General features: G+C 48.9%; 1 protein-coding gene across 7 annotated transcripts in view; it reads right to left on the reverse strand.

Moving 5' to 3' along the window:
* The window catches only part of LOC125706910 (casein kinase I), a 43832-nt gene that overhangs the window by 19011 nt on the left and 3260 nt on the right, over positions 1–21561 (reverse strand). For 6 of the 7 annotated variants that reach the window (XM_048973778.1, XM_048973776.1, XM_048973777.1 and 3 more), the window contains exons 2-4: positions 13134–13489; positions 8945–8985; positions 7139–7208 (exon numbers count right to left, since the gene is read on the reverse strand). In XM_048973778.1, coding sequence (XP_048829735.1) covers positions 7139–7208; positions 8945–8985; positions 13134–13317 — 295 coding nt within the window. In that variant the 5' untranslated portion in view covers positions 13318–13489. Of the gene's footprint in view, positions 1–7138; positions 7209–8700; positions 8837–8944; positions 8986–13133; positions 13490–21561 lie in introns of those variants that run through there. The other variant, XM_048973779.1, reaches the window with a different exon arrangement.

The following is a 21561-nucleotide window of genomic DNA, read 5'->3' on the forward strand; positions in this document are numbered from 1 at the left end:
TGATGTGTCCGGCATCGTCCGGAGTCTGTCCCTAAGCAGCACAGTGGTGGATTTTCACGACAGGTAGCAGAGGCAGCTTGGGGAGTTAATGGAATCGTCACGACATGCCGTTTAAGCACGACCGTAGCCACCATCCTTTGGCCACCCCTCCTCCATGTCCAGTGATCACTACAGGCCTCTGTCACGGACATATCGTCAGGCTCACGAAAGTGACCCCTGTTACTGGGATGGACCATCTGCCAGCTTTGACTCCTGGGGTGGCTGGGTCCCGGTTTAGAGATTCAGTAACTGGATCATGAGCTATCAACCATGACCGAAGGTCAAACTGTGACAATAAGATGATTTAGCTGAATCTGCCAGAAGGTTTGTTAAACTGTAATAGATGCTAGTCCAAAGAAATTCTGACCAAGTCACAGAAGCTGTGCTGTGTGAGCTTTGGGCATTTACCACTCAACATGCCAACAAGCCGTGTCTCCAAACAGTGATCCTGCTGCATCTCGGCCGTGCTATGGGCCCATGTGCACAGCTGGACACACCCCCAAAGACAGCAGGATGGGGTTAGCCAACCAGAAACGCCCAAAGTACACCAAGATAAGCAGGGATCCGAGACGACTACCAAACAAGGGCAATAACCACAACCAATGACTCTCATCCAAAGCAACACCTCAGGCTTAACCTAGGCTTCCTGGATTAGGTGTTGTTGCCTCTGACTTGCACAAATTGTTTAATGGCTCTTGTCTAAAGCCCCGTCTCAGGGCTAATGCAACAAATCTCACTGTAAGCATTACCATCCAATCTTCTGTTCAAGTTTACCTCATTCAATGCTGCAAATCATTCTCAGTGCCACCAAAATTGAAGTCAGTCAATATCTCTTGCGACGTTAGCTGGAAGCTCGTTTCAGTGGCGGTGCTTTCCAGTCTAACACCCACAAATCCACAATTGCAAGTTTGCAGTGAGGTGGCGGGGGGGGGGGGGGGGTTGTTCTTACTGAAGGTCTTTCTGCAATATTTGCATTCTTCCTCATCACCCCTACCTAACACAGTGCATGGAACACCCCATAAATTCAACAGCTCTCTATACACACTGCGGCAGCTCCTTCGAGCATGGAGGCCCATGTGGGCAAGCAAATGAAAAACCTGTACCTGGAGACAGGTTAATGTTGCCCTTTCATGTCAAAGACAAAGCAGTTGAAGAACCACACAAAGCAGACTTTAGAAGGCATGTCAGAGCTAGAAGCAGCCGAGAAAGTAACGCAGGCTAAACGTAACAGGAATTAAGTTTATGGGAATTGTATTCCGGAGGCTCAACTGTCAATACTTTAACACTCTGCATATCTGTAAACACAGAAATCACTGCACACTAGAAAATCACACTAAACAGGGCATCTGCTGAGTAATTAAGTAATTCATTAATGTAGAAGTTAGTTATCTAGTAATACTTGGGCTGTGTAACTGCACCCAAGCTACGAAGCCAGTCGCATGCATGCCGTGTTACAAGTACTGGCTGCTACTTCCGAAGCATCTTATCGTTGTTTTAGGGTGTTGTCTTCTCTGACCGGAGTCGTCCAAGAGCACCTTCCGCATCTATTGATCTCAGATTTTGTTCACGGATGCCTTGGGCCGATTTTCCGAAGTTGACAGGCTAGACATGTACTGCCAGTGGGTGGGCAGGTAACGCAGCGTATGGTGCGGCAGGAGGGAAAAAAAAAAAAATCGGCAGAGCCCATCAGAGCCAATGTCTGAAAACGCAGCTCCAGTGAACCAAAGGAGGCCAACGCTGAACAGAGCACCCCCCTCCACCATCACTCCATACGAGCAGCTCTCCAAATCCCTTGAGTAGCAGAAATCCATAAGGTCCAAAAATACATAAAAACGAGGGGCGACGTGTAGAATTTCAATGAGCCAATAAACTCAACGCCAACACGGAGGCTTGCGGCTGACCTTGGACATGCCCCCCCACCCCCCCACCCCTCCCCCGGGTGGGAACCAGTTTTCTAGACCCAAGAGAGGATGTGAATCTGGGATTTACAGAACCTAGTAAGATAATCAAGCAATTATCACTTATCACAGAGATGGCCCGGCGGGAAGGGGGCCGATTTACACTACGCCTTATGTGGCGAGTCCTTTACAACACAAGGCTCTGTGAAGCCAAGAGCACTGCTCACGAAGACATTCTTACTCAGCGAAATGAGCTAATGTGGAGTTCACCTGCAGCTTCAAACCTGTGCCGTCATGCCAACACAGACAGATTAAAGAAATGGAGGAATGTTTCTGTACTGGGAGGTGCAGATTTCACTCCAAAGGTTTATAAATATGCAGCTACTGAAAATTCCAGTCCACGATGACATTTTGCAGCAATCCGACTGCACCTTCTCTCACTGCAAAGAAAATGGCAGACTGAAGCCCTACATACATTTCTATCATATATAAATTTTACATTATAAAACTGACAAGTTTTATTAAATGACAAGACAGCACGTCTCAACCATCAGCCTGTCAACCTAATTTACCAATTAGTGTTAATGAAGCAGTAGGGTCATCTCTCTCCATAACCGACAGCATCGAGCTTCAGCTGTCAGCCAACAAAATGCATCGCCGACACCCCTATTTAAGCACTACGGTAAAATGAATCACACTCCATGCTGCACCTTTTCTGATTGTGATGTACATTGTAGTCTTTAAAGATCATCTTATTTAAACACAGGGCCAGATGACGCTTCAACTTAATTCTTCGAACGCAGCACCCACTAGCAGGAACTCGAGATTTCAGGCAGTGTGTCTATGGAAAATAAGACTCAGATCTTCTAAGAGGGAGAAGAATCAAGCGCAGTAATGTTTTTGATTGCATATATCTGAAAATTCGCTCCTGAGAAATCCTACTGAACAAAATGTAATAGGATTTGCATATAATGAAACGATTTTTAAATAAGACTCAATGCATTTATCTCATCCAAGTGAGAGCATTTTAACAAGCTGGATAAACTAGATATAATCATATTAACACAAAGAAGCTTCAAAGATGGGGAACATTCAGCACAGAACAAAAGATCGCCGGCTGTAAAAGGATCAGTAGCTAAAAGCTTTGAGGTTTGCGAGAAATGAACTTTGGGTCAGTAGGCCGCAGTGAGTCAGGAGCGACCGGGCTGGGAGAGAGACCCGTGGGCAATGAGAAGCGGCGGCACCAGAGCGAGGTCCGGAGAATTCCACCAGGGGGCAGATCCCCCCCCTCCCCATCCCCGCCATGCATTCACTTGCAAAATCACACACTTCAAAGACAAACAGGAAATGGACTGCTGTGAATTCACCCCATGGCGCGAATAGCTATCGCGGCCAGGAGCGTCCCTGGCGAGGGTCCACTGCAAAAGCATCATGCTTTTATTTACAAATACACATACGTGTCATTTATGGTGTATTTCACCCATGAAGCATGAAACCCAGACAACGGGAGACGCAGACAGTGTAATCAAATCTCCGGCAGTGATGTGAAATGGAGCCCGCAGCCTCTTAACTGTAATTGACTCCCACATATGACAGAAGAGGCTGCTTCCATTTTAACGTGCCTGTTCAGTTAATGACCCTGACAGACACATTTCACTGAATGGTTCGCAGTGCGTGACAGCAAAACGAGGCCCTTGCTGCCAGCCAGGGGAGGGGATTACAGCTCCATCAGGAGCCATGGGAAATGCTCCACTCGGGAAAAGCAGCCGTGACATGGAGGACAAGCGTAACACTGGCGAGACAGTGAGAGATAAAAGGGCAGGTGGGATCTCGCCCTACAGGACACAGCAGCACCAGCAACCTCGAGGTCTACCTACAAACAAACCCTTTCCTTTCCGTTTTCTGTGGTCTTTCCTTTATGCAGACTTACACCCCCCAAACCCCAAACACAGGTGTCAAACTGGGACAGGAAACCCCACCCCCCAACCCCCAACCCTGGCATTCGTAAGAAGGAGCCAGATGTTGAAGACAAGCTGATTACATCATTTAGGTCATGTTTATCAAGTTGCTTGCTACACGTTAACAGCAGTTACGCAAATACACAATGTGATTATCTACCAAAGAGGTTAAGTATCTTTCTCCAATGAGGAGAACCCACACCCAAAGGCACAAAAGCATGACCTTTCACACACACAAGCCCAGTCCCTGCCAATCACCCCACCAATAAGGGGGCTCTTAGACACCTCCTCCAAGAGCCGGAGACACATGGCCTTTTGCCAATCAGCTTCTTCCGAGGCATGAACCCACCCCACATATTTATTAATATTTATTAATTAGCCACATAAATGTCTACTTGCATCATGTATGAATTATGTACAACAGCAATGTTAATTAATTAAATATTAATATTAATTTACGACTTAATTTTAAAACAACCTAAAAAAAAAACTCCAATTAATAATTTTACACATGTAAATACTTACAGAATTACAGAAATCATAATGGAACTCCTGCATTTCTCAATCAGGGCCTTTCTGAGGCATGCAAACCATGTCCTAACCAGGAGCGATGGGCTCACATGTCATCTCCATGGTTACTCTGACATTCCTTTGGGAATGTCTGGCCCAAGCCAGCCCAGCTCACGTGTATGTGCTGGCTGAACGAGAGGCAGCCTGGCCGGCTCATTCACCAAACCCACCCCCAACGAGAGGCAGCCTGGCCGGCTCATTCACCAAACCCACCCCCAACGAGAGGCAGCCTGGCCGGCTCATTCACCAAACCCACCCCCAACGAGAGGCAGCCTGGCCGGCTCATTCACCAAATCCACCCACAACATGAAGCAGTTTGGTCGGCTCATTCACCAAATCCACCCCCAACATGAAGCAGCCTGGCCGGCTCATTCACCAAACCCACCCCCATCGAGAGGCACCCTGGCCGACTCATTCACCAAACCCACCCCCAACATAAAGCAGTTTGGTCGGTTCATTCACCAAACTCACCCCCAATGAGAGGCAGCCTGGCCGGCTCATTCACCAAACTCACCCCCAACGAGAGGCAGCCTGGCCGGCTCATTCACCAAACCCACCCCCAACGAGAGGCAGCCTGGCCGGCTCATTCACCAAACCCACCCCCAACGAGAGGCAGCCTGGCCGGCTCATTCACCAAACCCACCCCCAACGAGAGGCAGCCTGGCCGGCTCATTCACCAAACCCACCCCCAACGAGAGGCAGCCTGGCCGACTCATTCACCAAACCCACCCCCATCGAGAGGCACCCTGGCCGACTCATTCACCAAACCCACCCCCAACATAAAGCAGTTTGGTCGGTTCATTCACCAAACTCACCCCCAATGAGAGGCAGCCTGGCCGGCTCATTCACCAAACTCACCCCCAACGAGAGGCAGCCTGGCCGGCTCATTCACCAAACCCACCCCCAACGAGAGGCAGCCTGGCCGGCTCATTCACCAAACCCGCCCCCAACATGAAGCAGTTTGGTCGGCTCATTCACCAAACTCGCCCCCAACGAGAGGCAGCCTGGCCGGCTCATTCACCAAACTCATCCCCCAACGAGAGGCAGCCTGGCCGGCTCATTCGCCAAACCCACCCCCAACATGAAGCAGTTTGGTCGGCTCATTCACCAAACTCGCCCCCAACGAGAGGCAGCCTGGCCGGCTCATTCACCAAACTCATCCCCCAACGAGAGGCAGCCTGGCCGGCTCATTCACCAAACTCACCCCCAATGAGAGGCAGCCTGGCCGGCTCATTCACCAAACTCACCCCCAACGAGAGGCAGCCTGGCCGGCTCATTCACCAAACCCACCCCCAACGAGAGGCAGCCTGGCCGGCTCATTCACCAAACTCATCCCCCAACGAGAGGCAGCCTGGCCGGCTCATTCACCAAACTCACCCCCAATGAGAGGCAGCCTGGCCGGCTCATTCACCAAACTCATCCCCCAACGAGAGGCAGCCTGGCCGGCTCATTCACCAAACTCATCCCCCAACGAGAGGCAGCCTGGCCGGCTCATTCACCAAACTCACCCCCAATGAGAGGCAGCCTGGCCGGCTCATTCACCAAACTCACCCCCAACGAGAGGCAGCCTGGCCGGCTCATTCACCAAACCCACCCCCAACGAGAGGCAGCCTGGCCGGCTCATTCACCAAACCCACCCCCAACGAGAGGCAGCCTGGCCGGCTCATTCACCAAACCCACCCCCAACGAGAGGCAGCCTGGCCGGCTCATTCACCAAACCCACCCCCAACGAGAGGCAGCCTGGCCGGCTCATTCACCAAACCCACCCCCAACGAGAGGCAGCCTGGCCGACTCATTCACCAAACCCACCCCCATCGAGAGGCACCCTGGCCGACTCATTCACCAAACCCGCCCCCAACATGAAGCAGTTTGGTCGGCTCATTCACCAAACTCGCCCCCAACGAGAGGCAGCCTGGCCGGCTCATTCGCCAAACCCACCCCCAACGAGAGGCAGCCTGGCCGGCTCATTCGCCAAACCCACCCCCAACGAGAGGCAGCCTGGCCGGCTCATTTACCAAATCCACCCCCAACATGAGGCAGCCTGGCCGGCTCATTCACCAAATCCACCCCCAACATGAAGCAGTTTGGTCGGCTCATTCACCAAATCCACCCCCAACATGAGGCAGCCTGGCCGGCTCATTCACCAAACTCACCCCCAACGAGAGGCAGCCTGGCCGGCACATTCACCAAACCCACCCCCAACATGAGGCAGTCTGGATGGTTCATTCACCAATCCGGCACTCAATGTGAGGCAGTCTGGCCAGCTCATTCAACCAAACCCGCCCTCAACGTGAGGCAGCTTGGATGGCTCATTCACCAATCCGGCACCCAATGCGAGGCAGTCTGGCCGGCTCATTCAACCAAACCCGCCCTCAACGTGAGGCAGCTTGGATGGCTCATTTACCAATCCCTCCCTCAACATGAAGCAGCCCGGTAGGCATATTCACCAAGCCGACACCCAGTGTGAAGCAGCCTGGACATCTACTGTTATGTCTCTGGCAAATCTTGTTGCTTTGCTTGTAGGGTAAAACAGCATAGTGCTAATGCTAACCTTAAGAGAGAGTAATACTTAATCATAATATCATACCAGGGAGGAACTGTGGAGGGGAAGAGGTTTTTATTTGAGTAAGTAGATGGGACAGGGGGTTGGGGGATAGGGTCACAAGCTCTTACCTGTACTTCCCAATGTTTTGTAGAAACGGTACTCCAAATGTAGCTGTGGTGCCCTCGATTTTATTGGTTCCTGAAATAAAAAATATACACCAGTTGGAGACAGAGCAGAAAAAATGTATTAATATACAAATTAATATAAGGACAAGATTTAGGCAAGTGAATGAGTACTAGAAGAGACTGATCACAGAAGACAGCAGTGGAGCTGGCAGAAAACCGAGTCACCTGGCTTCCCTGATGACGCATTTTAGGTCCAAGAACTACCCATATGTTAACTAAGGAAACTGACTTGCCAAGTGCCACCATTTTGGCTCAAGTTGTGTGCTACTAGCTAACCTAGTCAGCCAGCTGCACAGGCGGTGCCATGTGAGGTCAAGTTGCACCCCACTTGCTCACCCAATCATCTAGCTGCCCATGCAGTGCCATGCACGAGCCCCAGTTCTATTCTGGTTAATTATTAGCCATTGTTAGCAATATCAGTGGAAAATAAGTCATTACACTGTATTCTGCACATAAAAACACGCATAAAAAAAGTGCTAATAAAGAGTATAAAACTACAGCTTCAACTTCTGTTGATAAAGGGTGCAGCCATCTTGAAATCTGAGCTCGGGGTTGTGTCGATCCCTCTGTAATCACAAGTCGGAATTTTGACTTCAGCGGGCTTTCCGGTTGAATTTTCCAACGAGGAACTTGGAATGTATGAGTTACGAGTTCAAGTAGAATGCAGCATTACTTTCTGACCCAATCATCCAGCTGCCCATGCAGCACTGTCTCGGCTCACGTTGCATCTTACTTGCTATCCTAATCACCGTCTGCCCATGCGGTGCTACTTTGCTTCAAGCTGCATCCCACTTGCTAACCTAGTCAGCCAGCTGCCCAGATGGCACCATTTTGGTGCTTTACAGCTGCACCGAGGCCCACTGAGAAGCCATGACTCATCCTCTAGCCATTCTCGACTACCCAGCTGGGTTCTCCCGTGGAGCGACAGCTGAAGAACGGAATTCGTGACTGAGAGGCTGGCAGATCCAGACACCTCAAGGGTTTAAACACCCAGCGGCAGACGCGGACTAACATGCCAATGCAGATGCCCACTCTGCCAATGCCCCCCCCAAAGTAAACAAACGGTGTTGCGTTGGGGCCGTTAGCAGAGTAAACACACAACGCTAAACCAGAACGGGGCTGGCACCTTGTATCCGGCTCCTCCCCAGGACGCCAGCAGAGCAACTGGAATGGAAATCATCTCTGCACCTGTCTGTGGGCGCTTTGATCAGAGGGGGGGCATTGAGCGCACCCCCCACCCCCAACATGAGGGAAATTAAAGGCTTCGAGTCCACAGCATCTGTGATACCAGGCTGTCACTTGAAATTTACTTGTACGTTACAACCATATCAAATAATGAAATTACATTTTAAATCCGGACTTTGGAATCATATTCAGGGATTAAGATTCCAGGCACGTTACACTACTATTCTTTTTCGTTGGACCAGAGAGTCCATAAACGAGAAGCTGAAAGCGTATAACAAAAGGCCCCAATAATCTGGGTTTAATGATGCGCAGAGTCTCACAAAGGCTGGCAGGCAGCTTGAGGCACTCCCATGGTTTAACACGCGACGTTACTCTGCTCCAGTGTCGCTTTGCCACAGTGACCGAAACCATGCGAGCCGCAGAATCTGCCCGATCAAACACTCCAGCTCGTCCCACCTGACGTGCAAAACAACCATTTTAAAAGGTCAAATTCAAACTCACCCTGTGCACAGACAAGGCGCACCCAGGAAAGGAAATGAATGAGGGGGGGGAGTCAGGACTTACCAGTTTGATAGCCACGTACTCGTTGGTGTAGAGATTTTTGCCTGGAGTGGAAGACAAAGAGAACAACGGTGAATACAGGCAAGGAACTTATACCATATACTGCAAACACCGTCTTCCTAATCATTTTAGGCCCCTGAAGCGCCATGACTTAGCACATCGAGAACTTATTTCAGGCACTGATTTCCCGCAGGGCACTGGAGGGAATTTTCATGCGTTATAAAGACACGTCAACAGGTACGAGATTTGAAATCAACAGACAATTACTTCTTATACAAAAGACGAAGCTGCATTTAAAGATTACAGTCACGTTATCAGAAAGCGATAAGAGCAAGTGAGGAGGTTCCAGATATCAAAGAAAAGGCTGACATTCTGGGAATTAAAACTCATTTAATAATTAAAACCGAATGATAAAACTAATAATCTTACTGAGTTGCCAAAGGTATCTGTGCAGCACTGGTCCCCATCCGAATCTCCTACAGGAATGCTTTAGATGTATCCATTTAATAGAAGTGAGGAGTGCCTTGGGGTCAGAGTGATTTGAACCCACAACTTTCTGGATGTGACACACATCTCTAACCTCTCGAGCCACACACAGCCACTCCGCAGGGAGGACAAATGCAGCAGTGCCTGCAAACACCACAGAGACAATCATGCTCGGGCATGGTGGTGGCAGTGAATGTAGACTGCGGTGCCCTTCAGCCAGAAGGCCATGTGAGGTGAGCCAGCGAGCCCCCACCTCTCTGGGTCGGCGTGATGCTTCACCAAGGGAGGCTGCTATTTACAGAACAGCAGCAATTGGCAGCCATGACCCAAGGATCTGACGAAGCAGAAAACGGTGTGGTGTGTTTGTAAGAAAAATCCTGCACGCCGTTCCGGGGGCTGTCGCCCGCAAGCCACGCCCACTCGCAAATATAACCCCTCCCCCACCGCCCCTCATAGTCCCAGATCCACGGACATGCACAGGTCTGCATTTTAAAGTGCAAAAGTCAAAATAAGGGTCTTAACGACACACTACCATGGGAATCCCCCCCCGGATATGAGTCTGAGACGGTACTCGAAGCAAGGTGCGAGCAAACATGTAGACTTCCTGCATGGCCTGTAACCGGACCCATCCCGTGCCTTTGCAGGATGTGGTTCTGAGGCTATAGTGCTGGGGGGGGAAGGGAAAATCAGGCAGGACAACTAAGATGGAAGCACCTTCAACGGCACATGCAAGAAGGTCATCGGCATGTGTACAGATAAACAAAACCACTCGGCACAGCAAGAAACCTGACCTTTTCTCCCTCCCTGCCAAGGTCCACTGAGCAAAAGAGGGGGGGAGATATTCCAAGGAAAGTGCAAGTGAGATGTTCAAGGTCACCGTCTCCGATAATTCGCCGGTGATCCATCTGCAGATTAAATATTTATATATCTTACTCGTGCAGGTGTCAGCGGAATCAAATGGCTTGTAATGACATCCTCATAAGCAAACTAAAACTAAAAACTGATTTAGAGTCATGTTTGACATTTGCAGGTCATTATGTCCACCTATGACGCTTTTCCAGTGCCACCAAGAACTGAGCTGTACCTGAGCTGTACCTTCACTGACGTGATCCAGCTTACTAGCAGGGCTGAAATCATGACTAAACTGAGCTGGTTTGACCAGCTTACCATCTGACTGGGCAAAATGCACAGAGATACCGGTGATTAATATTTATGGATTATTTATGGAAAAAAACAGCACAATCTATATATTATTCATTATTAGTAGTATCACATATTGCGATGTATTGATGCTTCGGTTTTACGTCACTGTCTCTCTCCAAACCACCTCTACCGAGCCGACCCTTTTGCAGTGGAAAATCGAAGTGAGCTGAAACCACACTGTAACTAGTGTCTCTTCGCGGTATAGGTCAAGTATGACCTGATTTCTGTTTGCCAGTGAAAAATCACTGCTAGTGTTCTTTAATCTTTTCTTCTCATTCCAGTGCTGGGTATGAACTCAATATGTTGCTGGCAAATGGTATCATGCACCAACCATTTACACTGCCACAGCTCATACACTACGGGCTAACCCTAACATTTTACTCAGAGAGACCCTGACAGAACCGTTTGAGAAGGTCCAGCACTCTCAGCATTTACTCTACAAACTGTGCCTGGGGCCAAAATTGAGAGGAAGTGACCAGTTGACTGACACAAGCATGATGTGATGCACCCATGTGCCCATGGCCCCACCCTAAACACTTGGCATGGCTACTCATGAACTGGTCTCAACCTAAGGCAATGACAGCTGAAGATCTTCTGACAGTACGTTTGCCTGTTAACTTCCAAGTCAGAGCTTCCAGAGTGTGCTCACCAGCTAGCATTTTGAGATGCTCATCTTCCATACAGTTTACTACAGTGTTTCTCAACTCAGTCCTCAGGGACCCCCAGACCCCCATTTTTGCTCCCTCCCAGCCCCCAGCACACCTGAACCAAACAATCAGGAACACTGAATATCTGGTACAGGTGCGCTGGGAGCCGGGTAGGAGCAAAAATGCCAACTGTCTGGGGAACCCCGAGGACTGGGTTGAGAAACATAGGTCTACTAGCTTCAAGGAATGTCTCAAAGTAGGAGACTATATTAAAGCTCTGGATTTAAGGCCCTTGGCATCCGTTGTAAGGAGCTGTGCACACAGCTACAAACCCTCTGGCTACGACCATTTAGAAGCTTATTTTTTCGCTTGTGAGAAACTAGCTAATGAAACAGAGCCAATACCTTGGACAATCCATGCATCATACACAAAGTCAAGTGAGCATATTTTGGCCGGAAGGCCCGGGCAAACCAACTGTGTCCCAGGAGTTCAACTTGCACGTTTCACAGCCCATTGGCTCTGGGTGACTTTGAAAGCGAGACGCACCGAGCGGCCAGCGATGACGCCGCAGTTTGTGCACAGCCGCACGCCTCAGAGTAACGGCACGGGGCTGGAGAGCGGCTTGAAGGTTCCCGGCATTTGAGCGGGGCAGATGCGCTGCGAAAAGGCCGTTTGCAACGATATAGGCAGAGAGTGAGCAGCCAACATCCAAATCATCCAGGATTCCTTATGGCCAGTTAACCAACATTAAAGTTTATCGAGTTCACAGAGTAAATGATGCCAAACTTATTAAGACACCGAATCAAGCAACAGAACACTTACAAAAACACAGTTCTGGAAAAACTGAAGAGACAACAGCTCTGGAGACCACTCCAAATTTTCTGCATTTTTCTGCAAATTTTGCATTTTTTAATCCTAGTTTAATGCTGGTTCTGCCGGCAGAAGGCTACGCTGAGTGGCAGGCTGCAAATATCGAAGGCAGCAGGACACAAGAACAAGGTGAAGCAGAAGACACTGGGAATCTCCGAAAACCAGCCGGGTAGAGGGTGGAAGCAATTTTCTAATGGCAGAGATGACCATTAACTTATCTGGCAGTGCCAAATGAATTGTAGAATGACATCAAGTGACCTTCAAAAGGAATGGGAAACATTAAGTGAAGGTGTGAAGTGCACTGATAGGACAGTTCATTTCAGGCTCCAAGAAGCAGGACTGAAGACCCAAAAAGCAAGGAAGGAGCCCTTCATCAATGAGAAGCAGGGAAGAGCCAGGCTGCAGTTTGCAAAAAAAAATGATATTTTACCCAGACGCATACCCAGAAATTGGGAAATGAGTGGAACTCATTCATGAGTGAAAATTTTGCTGTGGTCTCTTAATTTTTTCCAGAGCTGTATTATAGTATTAACTGATAAATTTCATATTGGTATGGCACAATCTTTAAAGGAAAGTACTTTTTAAATGATATATTAAATGAACTGGCTAATGTGCTCACACAACCTAACACAGTTTCCAAGAAACTGAAGGCTAATCAGAGCATGAGGAATATCCCTGGGAAACTCGGAAACGCTCACAGGACCCACTGGATGTCAACCCGCACCCCATTCTTTTCCCTTCCATTACCAAGGGAGGTCAAACCAGCACATAAAGAGCATGGAGCCAGGAGCAGAAGACCCCGGGTCTCTCCCTCATTTAAAAACTAGAGGAAGAGAAACTTCACTCAGCATGTTGACACTGTAGTGAATCTCAGCTCTGCTCTGCTGGCCAATTACCAGCCAGATGGGCTTAAAAATAACAGGGTGTCTGTCTGTACTTAGGAATGGAGGGTGTTTCAGGCTTAAACCCAAATGCCAGGCTCTTACCCAGCTTCAGTTCGCCAAAGTTCCCACAGCCGATCTTCTTGCCCACGCGGAAGTTGGGCCCCACCATGAGGACCCCCGATGAGCTGGAGAAACCCGATGGACGGGTGTGGCTGCTCCGCCCCTGCGCCGCCCCCTTGCTGCTGCGGCCCGCCCGCTCCGGCTCCTTCTCCCGGGGGTGTTCCATAGCTTGCAGTGGGGGAGGGGGGGGTTGGAGGGACAACCCGGACAGTGCGCACCGCAGCCACTCAGCTGGTCCCCACGCTTATGGGATGAGGGCGGGCGCTGCTGCTGCCCGTCACTGCAACCGGGCCGGGGGATTGGCCGCTGCAGCCGTCCACATTGGGGTTTCTGAAGGCCTGGAGTAGGAAAAAAAGGCAGCATTTAACCGTTTATCCAAAAAAGACCACAGATGGACACAGGAACAATAAAGAAACCACCAGCATTTAACTTTTTAAAAAAACATGCTACCAATATTAGCAAAACATTTTTAATGACTTCATTCGCCAGGACTGGTACACATTTGCCGTATAAAGCGATTTTCCATAGCAATTTCTTGTGAAAAAAAAACTGTGAGACTAGAAAACATACAGACTAAATGATTTATAATACAAAAAAAAATCTCTGGCAGAAACAGTCAGATGGAAAAGAGCAGGTTTATTACGAATGGCGAGGAAGAGGTGAGGACAGACCTGACAGGACACAAACTGTCTGACTGGTGTTGGGAAGCGGGGATTCTTCAGAAAATAAGAGAAATGCCTACTTCAACTTGAGATAATGAGGATGAAAGAAAACGATCTATCTTCACCTCACTTTACCTGATCAGGGCCCAGAGCCCAACCGAGGCAGCAAAGGACACAGACTGGGGTGCACCCTGGACGGGATGCCAATCCATCACTGGGCACACACACCCGCACAGGCAGAGATTACTGTCAGTCTGAAGCCAGGCTAATTGGCGTCTGTGTCTTTGGACTGTGGGAGGAAACCTGCACAGCACAGAGTGAACATACAGACGGAGGTGGGACAGAAACCCCCACAGCGCCACACGCTGAGCCGCCGAGCTGCTCCTAAGGCAGGCTCCGAACACAGCGCTATATATAAATATATCACACACACACACGGCTGGGAACGGGGATCAATACGGACAACCCAGGGTCACCTGACTCCCCCAACCCCCTGCCAAAAAGAGAAGTACAGCACAGCAGTGCGGCTCTACAGCTGTGGCATGCTGCCTGTGTTAAGGAACGCCACGTACTCTGACACGCGGAGCTCTCAGCCTGCACCCCCAGGGGGCTGCACTGGTAGGCGGTGTGGGGGCGGGGGTGTGAGACCTTTCAGCCACCCAAAATTACGTGGAGAGAAAAACACACACGTGTACACACATATACATACATGGATGTGCAGTAACACGTGCAACTGCGCACGCATGCATACATGCACACACGCAGCAATTCCATGACTGCGGCTCGGACAACAGAGCAGAGAAATGCATTATGGTGACATGCGCCTAGTCGCATGTCACACCTCTCGCCGGTCCTGCACACCTGGTTTTTACACTGGGTAAGAATGGGGGGGTTGGTGTTTAAAAATCTCCCAATAAAGGCGGCGGAGATCAAATCAAAGACTGAGAGGATCACGCCACCCACCAGGCTCGAGGACGTGGGCTGATGGTGATTATGTAAGAGCATTTATGTAACAGGACTGCCAGCCTCTAAGGCTGCACCTTCTTTTCCGAGCCTCTAACACTGACCTTTGACCCCTGATATGCACCCCTAAGTGGTACGGCCAGCAGGACTCCAGCAGGGACACGTGTCATCACCCAGAGAATCCCCCCCACCCTGGACCTTACTGGGTCAGACAGGCCTTTCTTCGGGACACAGCTCACACTGCCTCTTCACCTGTCCCTCCTCCTCCTCCCACTTGCTTAGCACCTCCCCCGTCTTCCTGCCACGTGATGCCCGCCCACTCCCCCTCTCCTTTCTCCTCTTTCCACCCCAGAGGGTGAGAAACCAGCAAGGAAGCGATCTGTCAGCACATCATCGAGATGACAGGTTATGCGACAGGGAAGAGCCCCCAAGCAACCACCCCCCACCCCCTACCCCCAACCCAAAGTGGGGCATTTTCCCTGGTGCATTTGCTCCTCGGTGTCAAAATCAGGGAGGGGCATTGACTGAAGGCGAGTGCAAACCCAGCCTCCTTCCCCCAAACTGGCTTCCTGCCGAGGTCATGCAGGGGCGTGAGATCACGGCACCAGATTCCCGTTTCCTTCCTGGGGGGCAGTCAGGGGTCGACCAGACCTCGGTGGGGACGGGCTCCACATTTAGCCCGGACTGGCCAATGTCTTTACCCCAAACAAGCTGCCCTGTGAGGGCTGATTATCCAGCCTATTAGTTCAGATTAATCACCGGCAAGTAATATATACATGGCTGCCCATCTCTAAACTGATGATGATGAGGATGCTAATGGCGACAAAGAAGCCTTAGGCTTCAGATATATACCTTTATTCTTGACTTTTGAGAACCCAGCTCAAAATGATCCTAGTCAGAGATGTGGAGGGTGATGGACGAAACGATCTCGAAGGGTAAGGACGGCAACGCATTTGGTTACACTCCGCATTTCGTCTGGGGTGGGTGAGGGTCTTTTAATCATCTATAAATTATGAATGATACATTAATATGATTACAGAGGATGGGAAAAGGTACGGTTTTGCTGCTGAGCAGAATAAATAATATGTATAAACAAAAACAGAAGCCAAACTAAAACTACTATTAGACTGACTGCTTTAGAAAAACAGTCACTTAAAAAATAACTGTACTCGTGTGTGTCTGTGTGTGTGTGTGATAGAGGGCAGCAACAGATCAAGGCGCTAACTTGGATCGGTATTCATGAAGCAGCTAACGGAAGCTGTATCTATTCATGAGACAGTGCCTAGTGTGGCCATTCAAGGTGTAACTGCAACCCATGAATCCAGCTCTAAATATAGCCATCGTTGACCTTGCAATGGTACCATGGAACTTTGTCTAGTGATGCGACAGTGAGGATCGCCAATAGTTCCATAAAAAATGGAGAAAAAAAAAATCACACACGATAATCTTTTTTTTTTTTTTTTTTTAATCCATCTCCAAACAAGTTTATGAAAGACGGTCAGGGGGCACTTTACAGGAGCAGAATCGTCAGCCACCACTCAGCTACTAGCATTGTACCTAACAGTGAGCATTTCATTAATAACTCATGCAAGACTAAGCTTTGAATTGTCACCCCCTCACTCATTCCTTAAATGGTCTTACCCAATGACCACTCCTCCGTATTCCACGGTGGTTTGTTCCATTTCCCTCCGTGGGTGGCAAAAAAAAAATAAAATAGAAATTTACATAGAAACATTGCTATGATTTTAACATGCAATGTGAAAAATATTCCATCTACTGCTGCATTAATTAAATTTGAATGCCGATTAATGCTGAAATAATTCCCGCATCATCACAGGTTGTGAGCAAAATTAAACTGCAGCCAATGTCCTCTGGTTTGCAACAACAGCCCTGTCTAGAAACTAAACTTCAGAAGCCATGAAATATTCCATCCATCCATATGTACTTAAAGAATCCTTAAGAACCAGCTCTGAAGTACAAGCAAAAACAGCAGGTCCTGGTCCGCTTGTCTGTTAACCCTAAAAGTCCCATAAACTGAAAAAAACTCACACGTCGGAGTGGTTGAAAAGAGGAGACCCGCTATTATGAGTGATAAGTGTAATGGATAAGTGGTCGATTAAGGCAACGGTGTGAGCTGGAAAGAGCCGTCATCCTAAACCGGTTTGAACTGGATGCTGACCAACGCAGCTAGATTCACAGAGAGTGAAATAGAAGGAACGGAAGACGACAATTGACGTTTGAAGACAGGTAGCGACATATATAGGAGCTGACAAACCCCCGGCACCACTTCTAATTTGCTGATCAGTGGTTATGGTTGACACACCACAGCACACAGTGCACAACCATGAAATGTGTCCTCTGCATTTAACCCATAGGTGACATCATGACACAGCAGGGGGAAGCTAATTCAGGACCCGGGGAGCAGTGCTTGGGGGCGGTATCTTGCTCAGGGTACCTCAGTGGTGCCTTGCTGGTCGGGGATTCAAACCAACAATCTTTCAATTACAAGGGCACTTCCCTAAGCCACCACTGCCCACGGTGGCACTCATTATGGTAACCTTTGTACCCCTAAGCCAAGGAGGTTTAAACAACAGGAAGCGTATAACTGGGAAAAAAAAAACACTTTTTCACCCCCCAGGATCACAGCTGATCTCTGTACCGCTACAGCATCTCAGTAGATGGAAACACCAACAATTTGAAAGCAGAAGTAAGAAATCTCATGGGGTTCAGTGTCATCTTGAGCTCTTCAATGTCTTACTGCTTTCTGTATGCCCCCCCACCCTGCTGGGAACCTCACTGCCCAATACAAACCCAAGTCATTAAAAGGCCAGAAGGAGGCTTTAATGACTTCTTCAGGTTCATTCAGGCCAACAGCTCCAATTTTCTCAGGAACCCTTTAAATCTGGCTGTCACCCGCCTACCACAATTAAAGCAAAGTTCACAAGCTGAGAACAAGGGGAACCGATTCCAATCAAGCCAATGAAGATACGCCCCCCCCCCCACAAACTAATAATTAATCTCCCAAAGTTTGTCATTGTGATGCTTCTGCCATATCCTCGCAACAGACGGCCAGTGAAACCGCTTCTTGCCCAAGCAACCGAGCCATCAGGCATGCTCTATTTTTACACGCATTCACCCCTAAATTGAACAGTTGGTCCCAGCAGCTGCGCCCCAGGTAGCTTAGCCTGGCACCCACTAGCTCTTCATCATCAGCTTCCCTAGTCCGAGAGCACAGCAGAGATACAGGAGTGGCTAATGGCGGCTAACGCCGATGACGTCAAGGCAATAGGTTGTAGGGTTTCCAAGCCGGATGACCAAGGGCTTTCTCATGCAGATCGGATCTGATGAGTAAAAGCTGCTCGTGGACCTGTGAACCAGGCGCTGAACTAGTTCCTATCCAGAAGTGTTCAGCTGTATATAAAGGGCTTTAAAATAGCCAGCTGTCGAACAGAACCAAAGGCATCACATTCAACAAACAAGACCGAACCTTCAACGCAAACCTCAACTCGTGACGCGTTTCACAGAGCCAGTTGGCCGCAGCACGCTACGGGTTACTGACTCGGCCCATCCCCCATCATGCTGCTTGCCTCCCAGGTTATCCTCCACGCTTCCAAATGAACTCATTATCCCACTCGCTCACGGCGTGGAGGAAAGTGGGAGGTGACGCGTGGCACTTGACTCGGGTGACCGGCGTGCAATTACACTGTCCGGCACAGAACGGTAGATGTGGCTAAAACAGACAGGAAGCATGAAGGGACAGAAGTGTCCGTACCGTCCTAATAGGGGCAGGAAGTGGCCGCTGGACACATGGAGATGCATGTGGGGAGAGAGGTAAGCGGACACTGAGTGAGCCAATTTGGGGCACTGGGATGACTTTAAGGTTGGCAATAACCTCAGCTGTCTAGGACAATTCCAGGGAATCCCGTGGTTATTACCTGTGGTACAAGGCTGAATTTGGGCTCCCAAAAACCCTCCTGCCCCCACAGTTGTTACTAGTTGATGTACTAGTAACCTAACCAGCTGTCCAAGCTCCATCATACAAGCTGGAAGGCAAGTTGAGTAGTTGGTGTAAACAAAGTGATAAATGGCACGATCGAGACGTCTGTCCTGTCCACCCACTCCCACTTATATTTGGGGTGCTGTCTTGGTAAATAAAAAAAATCTAATTAAGCACCTGGTCTAATTTTTAGTGCCAATAGACACAAAGGTGAGCAATGAACACTTAAATGATTATACCACAATTTACAAAACGTGACGTTTAAACTGGAAAGAAAATCAGCAATACTCAATTTCAAACAGACTGCATCTCCTCCTAATTTAACATGGGATGAGGCGTCCGATTTCGTTTTCCCACAGACCTGACTGGAAGTCTGGTTGGAGCCCTTTCACTGACAGGTGCTATATGTCCGAGCTACTGGTCCTAAGCAGGAAGTAAGACGGCAGAGAGGAAAAGCCAGTTCAGGGTGGAGGAGGGGCGGTAGGGCAGAAAACCAGTTTCATCAAAGCTGACCTATACTGGCTTCCTGAGCACTGCTTCCTTCTGACCATGGAGGCATCCTACGGCCACATAACCCCACCCAGGCGTTTCCTCACAGTCCCAACATCAGCCTCCACTTTCCTCAATGTGGCCAATGACTAAGATCTCCCAGCCCTGAACCACACCCCAGCTCCGAAACACGTCAGGCACGCGGGACCCTCCACAAGGCAGAATTCCAACACCCCCATCCACCCTATGGAAAACAGAGTCAGAAGACACTGGGGGCCTTGATGTGGACCATCAGAGCGACCATCAGAGTAATGCCGTTGGGCTGTCGTCAGGGGAGTAGCAAAAGCTGCCCACCTCCCTGCTCTCACTACATGCACGGATGGGGGGGCTCAAGCTATTTGCTAACAGACGCCCTGGTCTGCTAAGGAGTCTCGGCATCTGCCACAGAAGTTTACTGACAGAGAGTCTTTGTTTGGGAAAAATAATGATATCTTCATTGTCCTTACCTGTCTGCTACGAGACAAGCATCTTCACCTCTAACCAATGAATCAATAAAATGCAGCTGATGTGGGGCTCAGCAGGTTGGGATGCTGCACCTGTGATCAGAAGGTCGCTGATTCAAATCCCATGGTCAGCAGAGTGATGTCACTGCTGGGCCCTTGAGAAAGACCCTTAACCCCAATTGCTCCAGACGCTGGCTGACCCTGCTTTATCAAAAAATGTATGTCGTTTTAGATAAATAAGTAAAACTAAGAAGAAAATGTAAGCTAAACTACACCTGGCGTGTAGATAAAGAAAATGGCCCGATTTTTCTTTTAACCCAAGTGCTTAGCCACCTAACTTCCAATCAGCAGGAAACATAAGGCAGTGTGGACTGTCAATCACAGGGAACACGTTCAAGCAATCACACACTGAGGACAAATCTAGAGATACCGATCTGCCGGAACTGTTCTTTGAAATGTAGCTGGAAACCCACACAGAAACATCGATGCCCAGCAGTACTGGGAACTGAACCCACAACACTGGGGATCACAAGATACTCTACTACTAGGCTGCCCAGTCCATGGATCTACGAGTAGTACACCTCTTTGCAAATTCGGGCCACCTTCGAAATGTACCGACTAGTTTTACGTGTAGATTCGTGAATCGAAGAGGGAAAATAACTCCTCTCAGGCGAATCAATGGAAGCAAGAAGTGTGACCCAGCAGCAGAAATTTATAGTTTGGGAACCGGGTGCAATCCGCAAGAGCGTTAACATTTACCACGCGCGAGGGTAGCTGTTAATTAAAGCGACAGGCACCAGGACAGAGACCGTCGCACGTGCATGCTCCATGCATGCACACAAGCCCCGTGGCGGGGGGGGGGGGGGGGGGAGTCTGGTCGCCGCTTCGCTCAGATGCAAGATCTGGGTATAGTTTCTATGGCGACGTGGCAAGAAATTACAACACGGCCAAACTGTCAGAGAGGCTGAGAATGGTGGCGGCCGTGGCACCGACAGGCAACAGCGATTTTCCCCCAACGCATACAAGTGACGTAAAACTTTTGCGATGGTGAACAAACACTAAAATTCAAACTGCTTTCTTTATCGGAAAAGCCCTGGATCAAACGTACTGCTATTTTGTGTTCAGGAATAAAAACAATCATAACTTCATTCTTAAAAGGTCAACAATAAAATGTACACACAGTCATGCAATGTAACATCTACCTCTATTGTGTGTCAGAATGCTTGATGCCTTAAACATGATTTATCAGGACTGTTTCAGTAGGAAGAAAGTCCGTAAATGTAAATGCATTATTTTGGATCGTGTAGGATTATCGATGGAACGGACTGCACAGTTTTTTTTTGTTTTTTTTTTTTTAACCGAGGAATAAATTTCATCTTGTTTTGTCATCAGAATGCTGCTGTTGTCAAAATGATAAAATGTCAGTTTCCTGGGTGAAGGTAGTGCAAGAGAGCTAGCATCATGCAAGAGGATCCACAGGTGATTGGGGGGGGGGCAGGGCGGGGGGTTAACACCTGGCTGTACAGGTGAGGGGGGGGGGGGGGGGGTCGGTGGAGGGCAGATCTTCACGAGTTTGCCCCAAGTTCCAAATGTGGTACAGGCTCCATGGCAACTGAACCATATTCTCTCTAATGCTCTACAGACCAGCCCTTATTAACAAATGCATTTGTGTGGTAACCCTGCATAAAAAGCACTATGTATTTATATCAGTTGATCACTATCTTGTAAAGTGCAATGTTGTTTTTTTTAATGGATATGAAATTCTAAGTTCAAAAGCAGGGCCTCTCAATGTCAAA

Source organism: Brienomyrus brachyistius, chromosome 13 (genome assembly GCF_023856365.1).
Source record: "Brienomyrus brachyistius isolate T26 chromosome 13, BBRACH_0.4, whole genome shotgun sequence".
NCBI classification, from domain to species: domain Eukaryota; kingdom Metazoa; phylum Chordata; class Actinopteri; order Osteoglossiformes; family Mormyridae; genus Brienomyrus; species Brienomyrus brachyistius.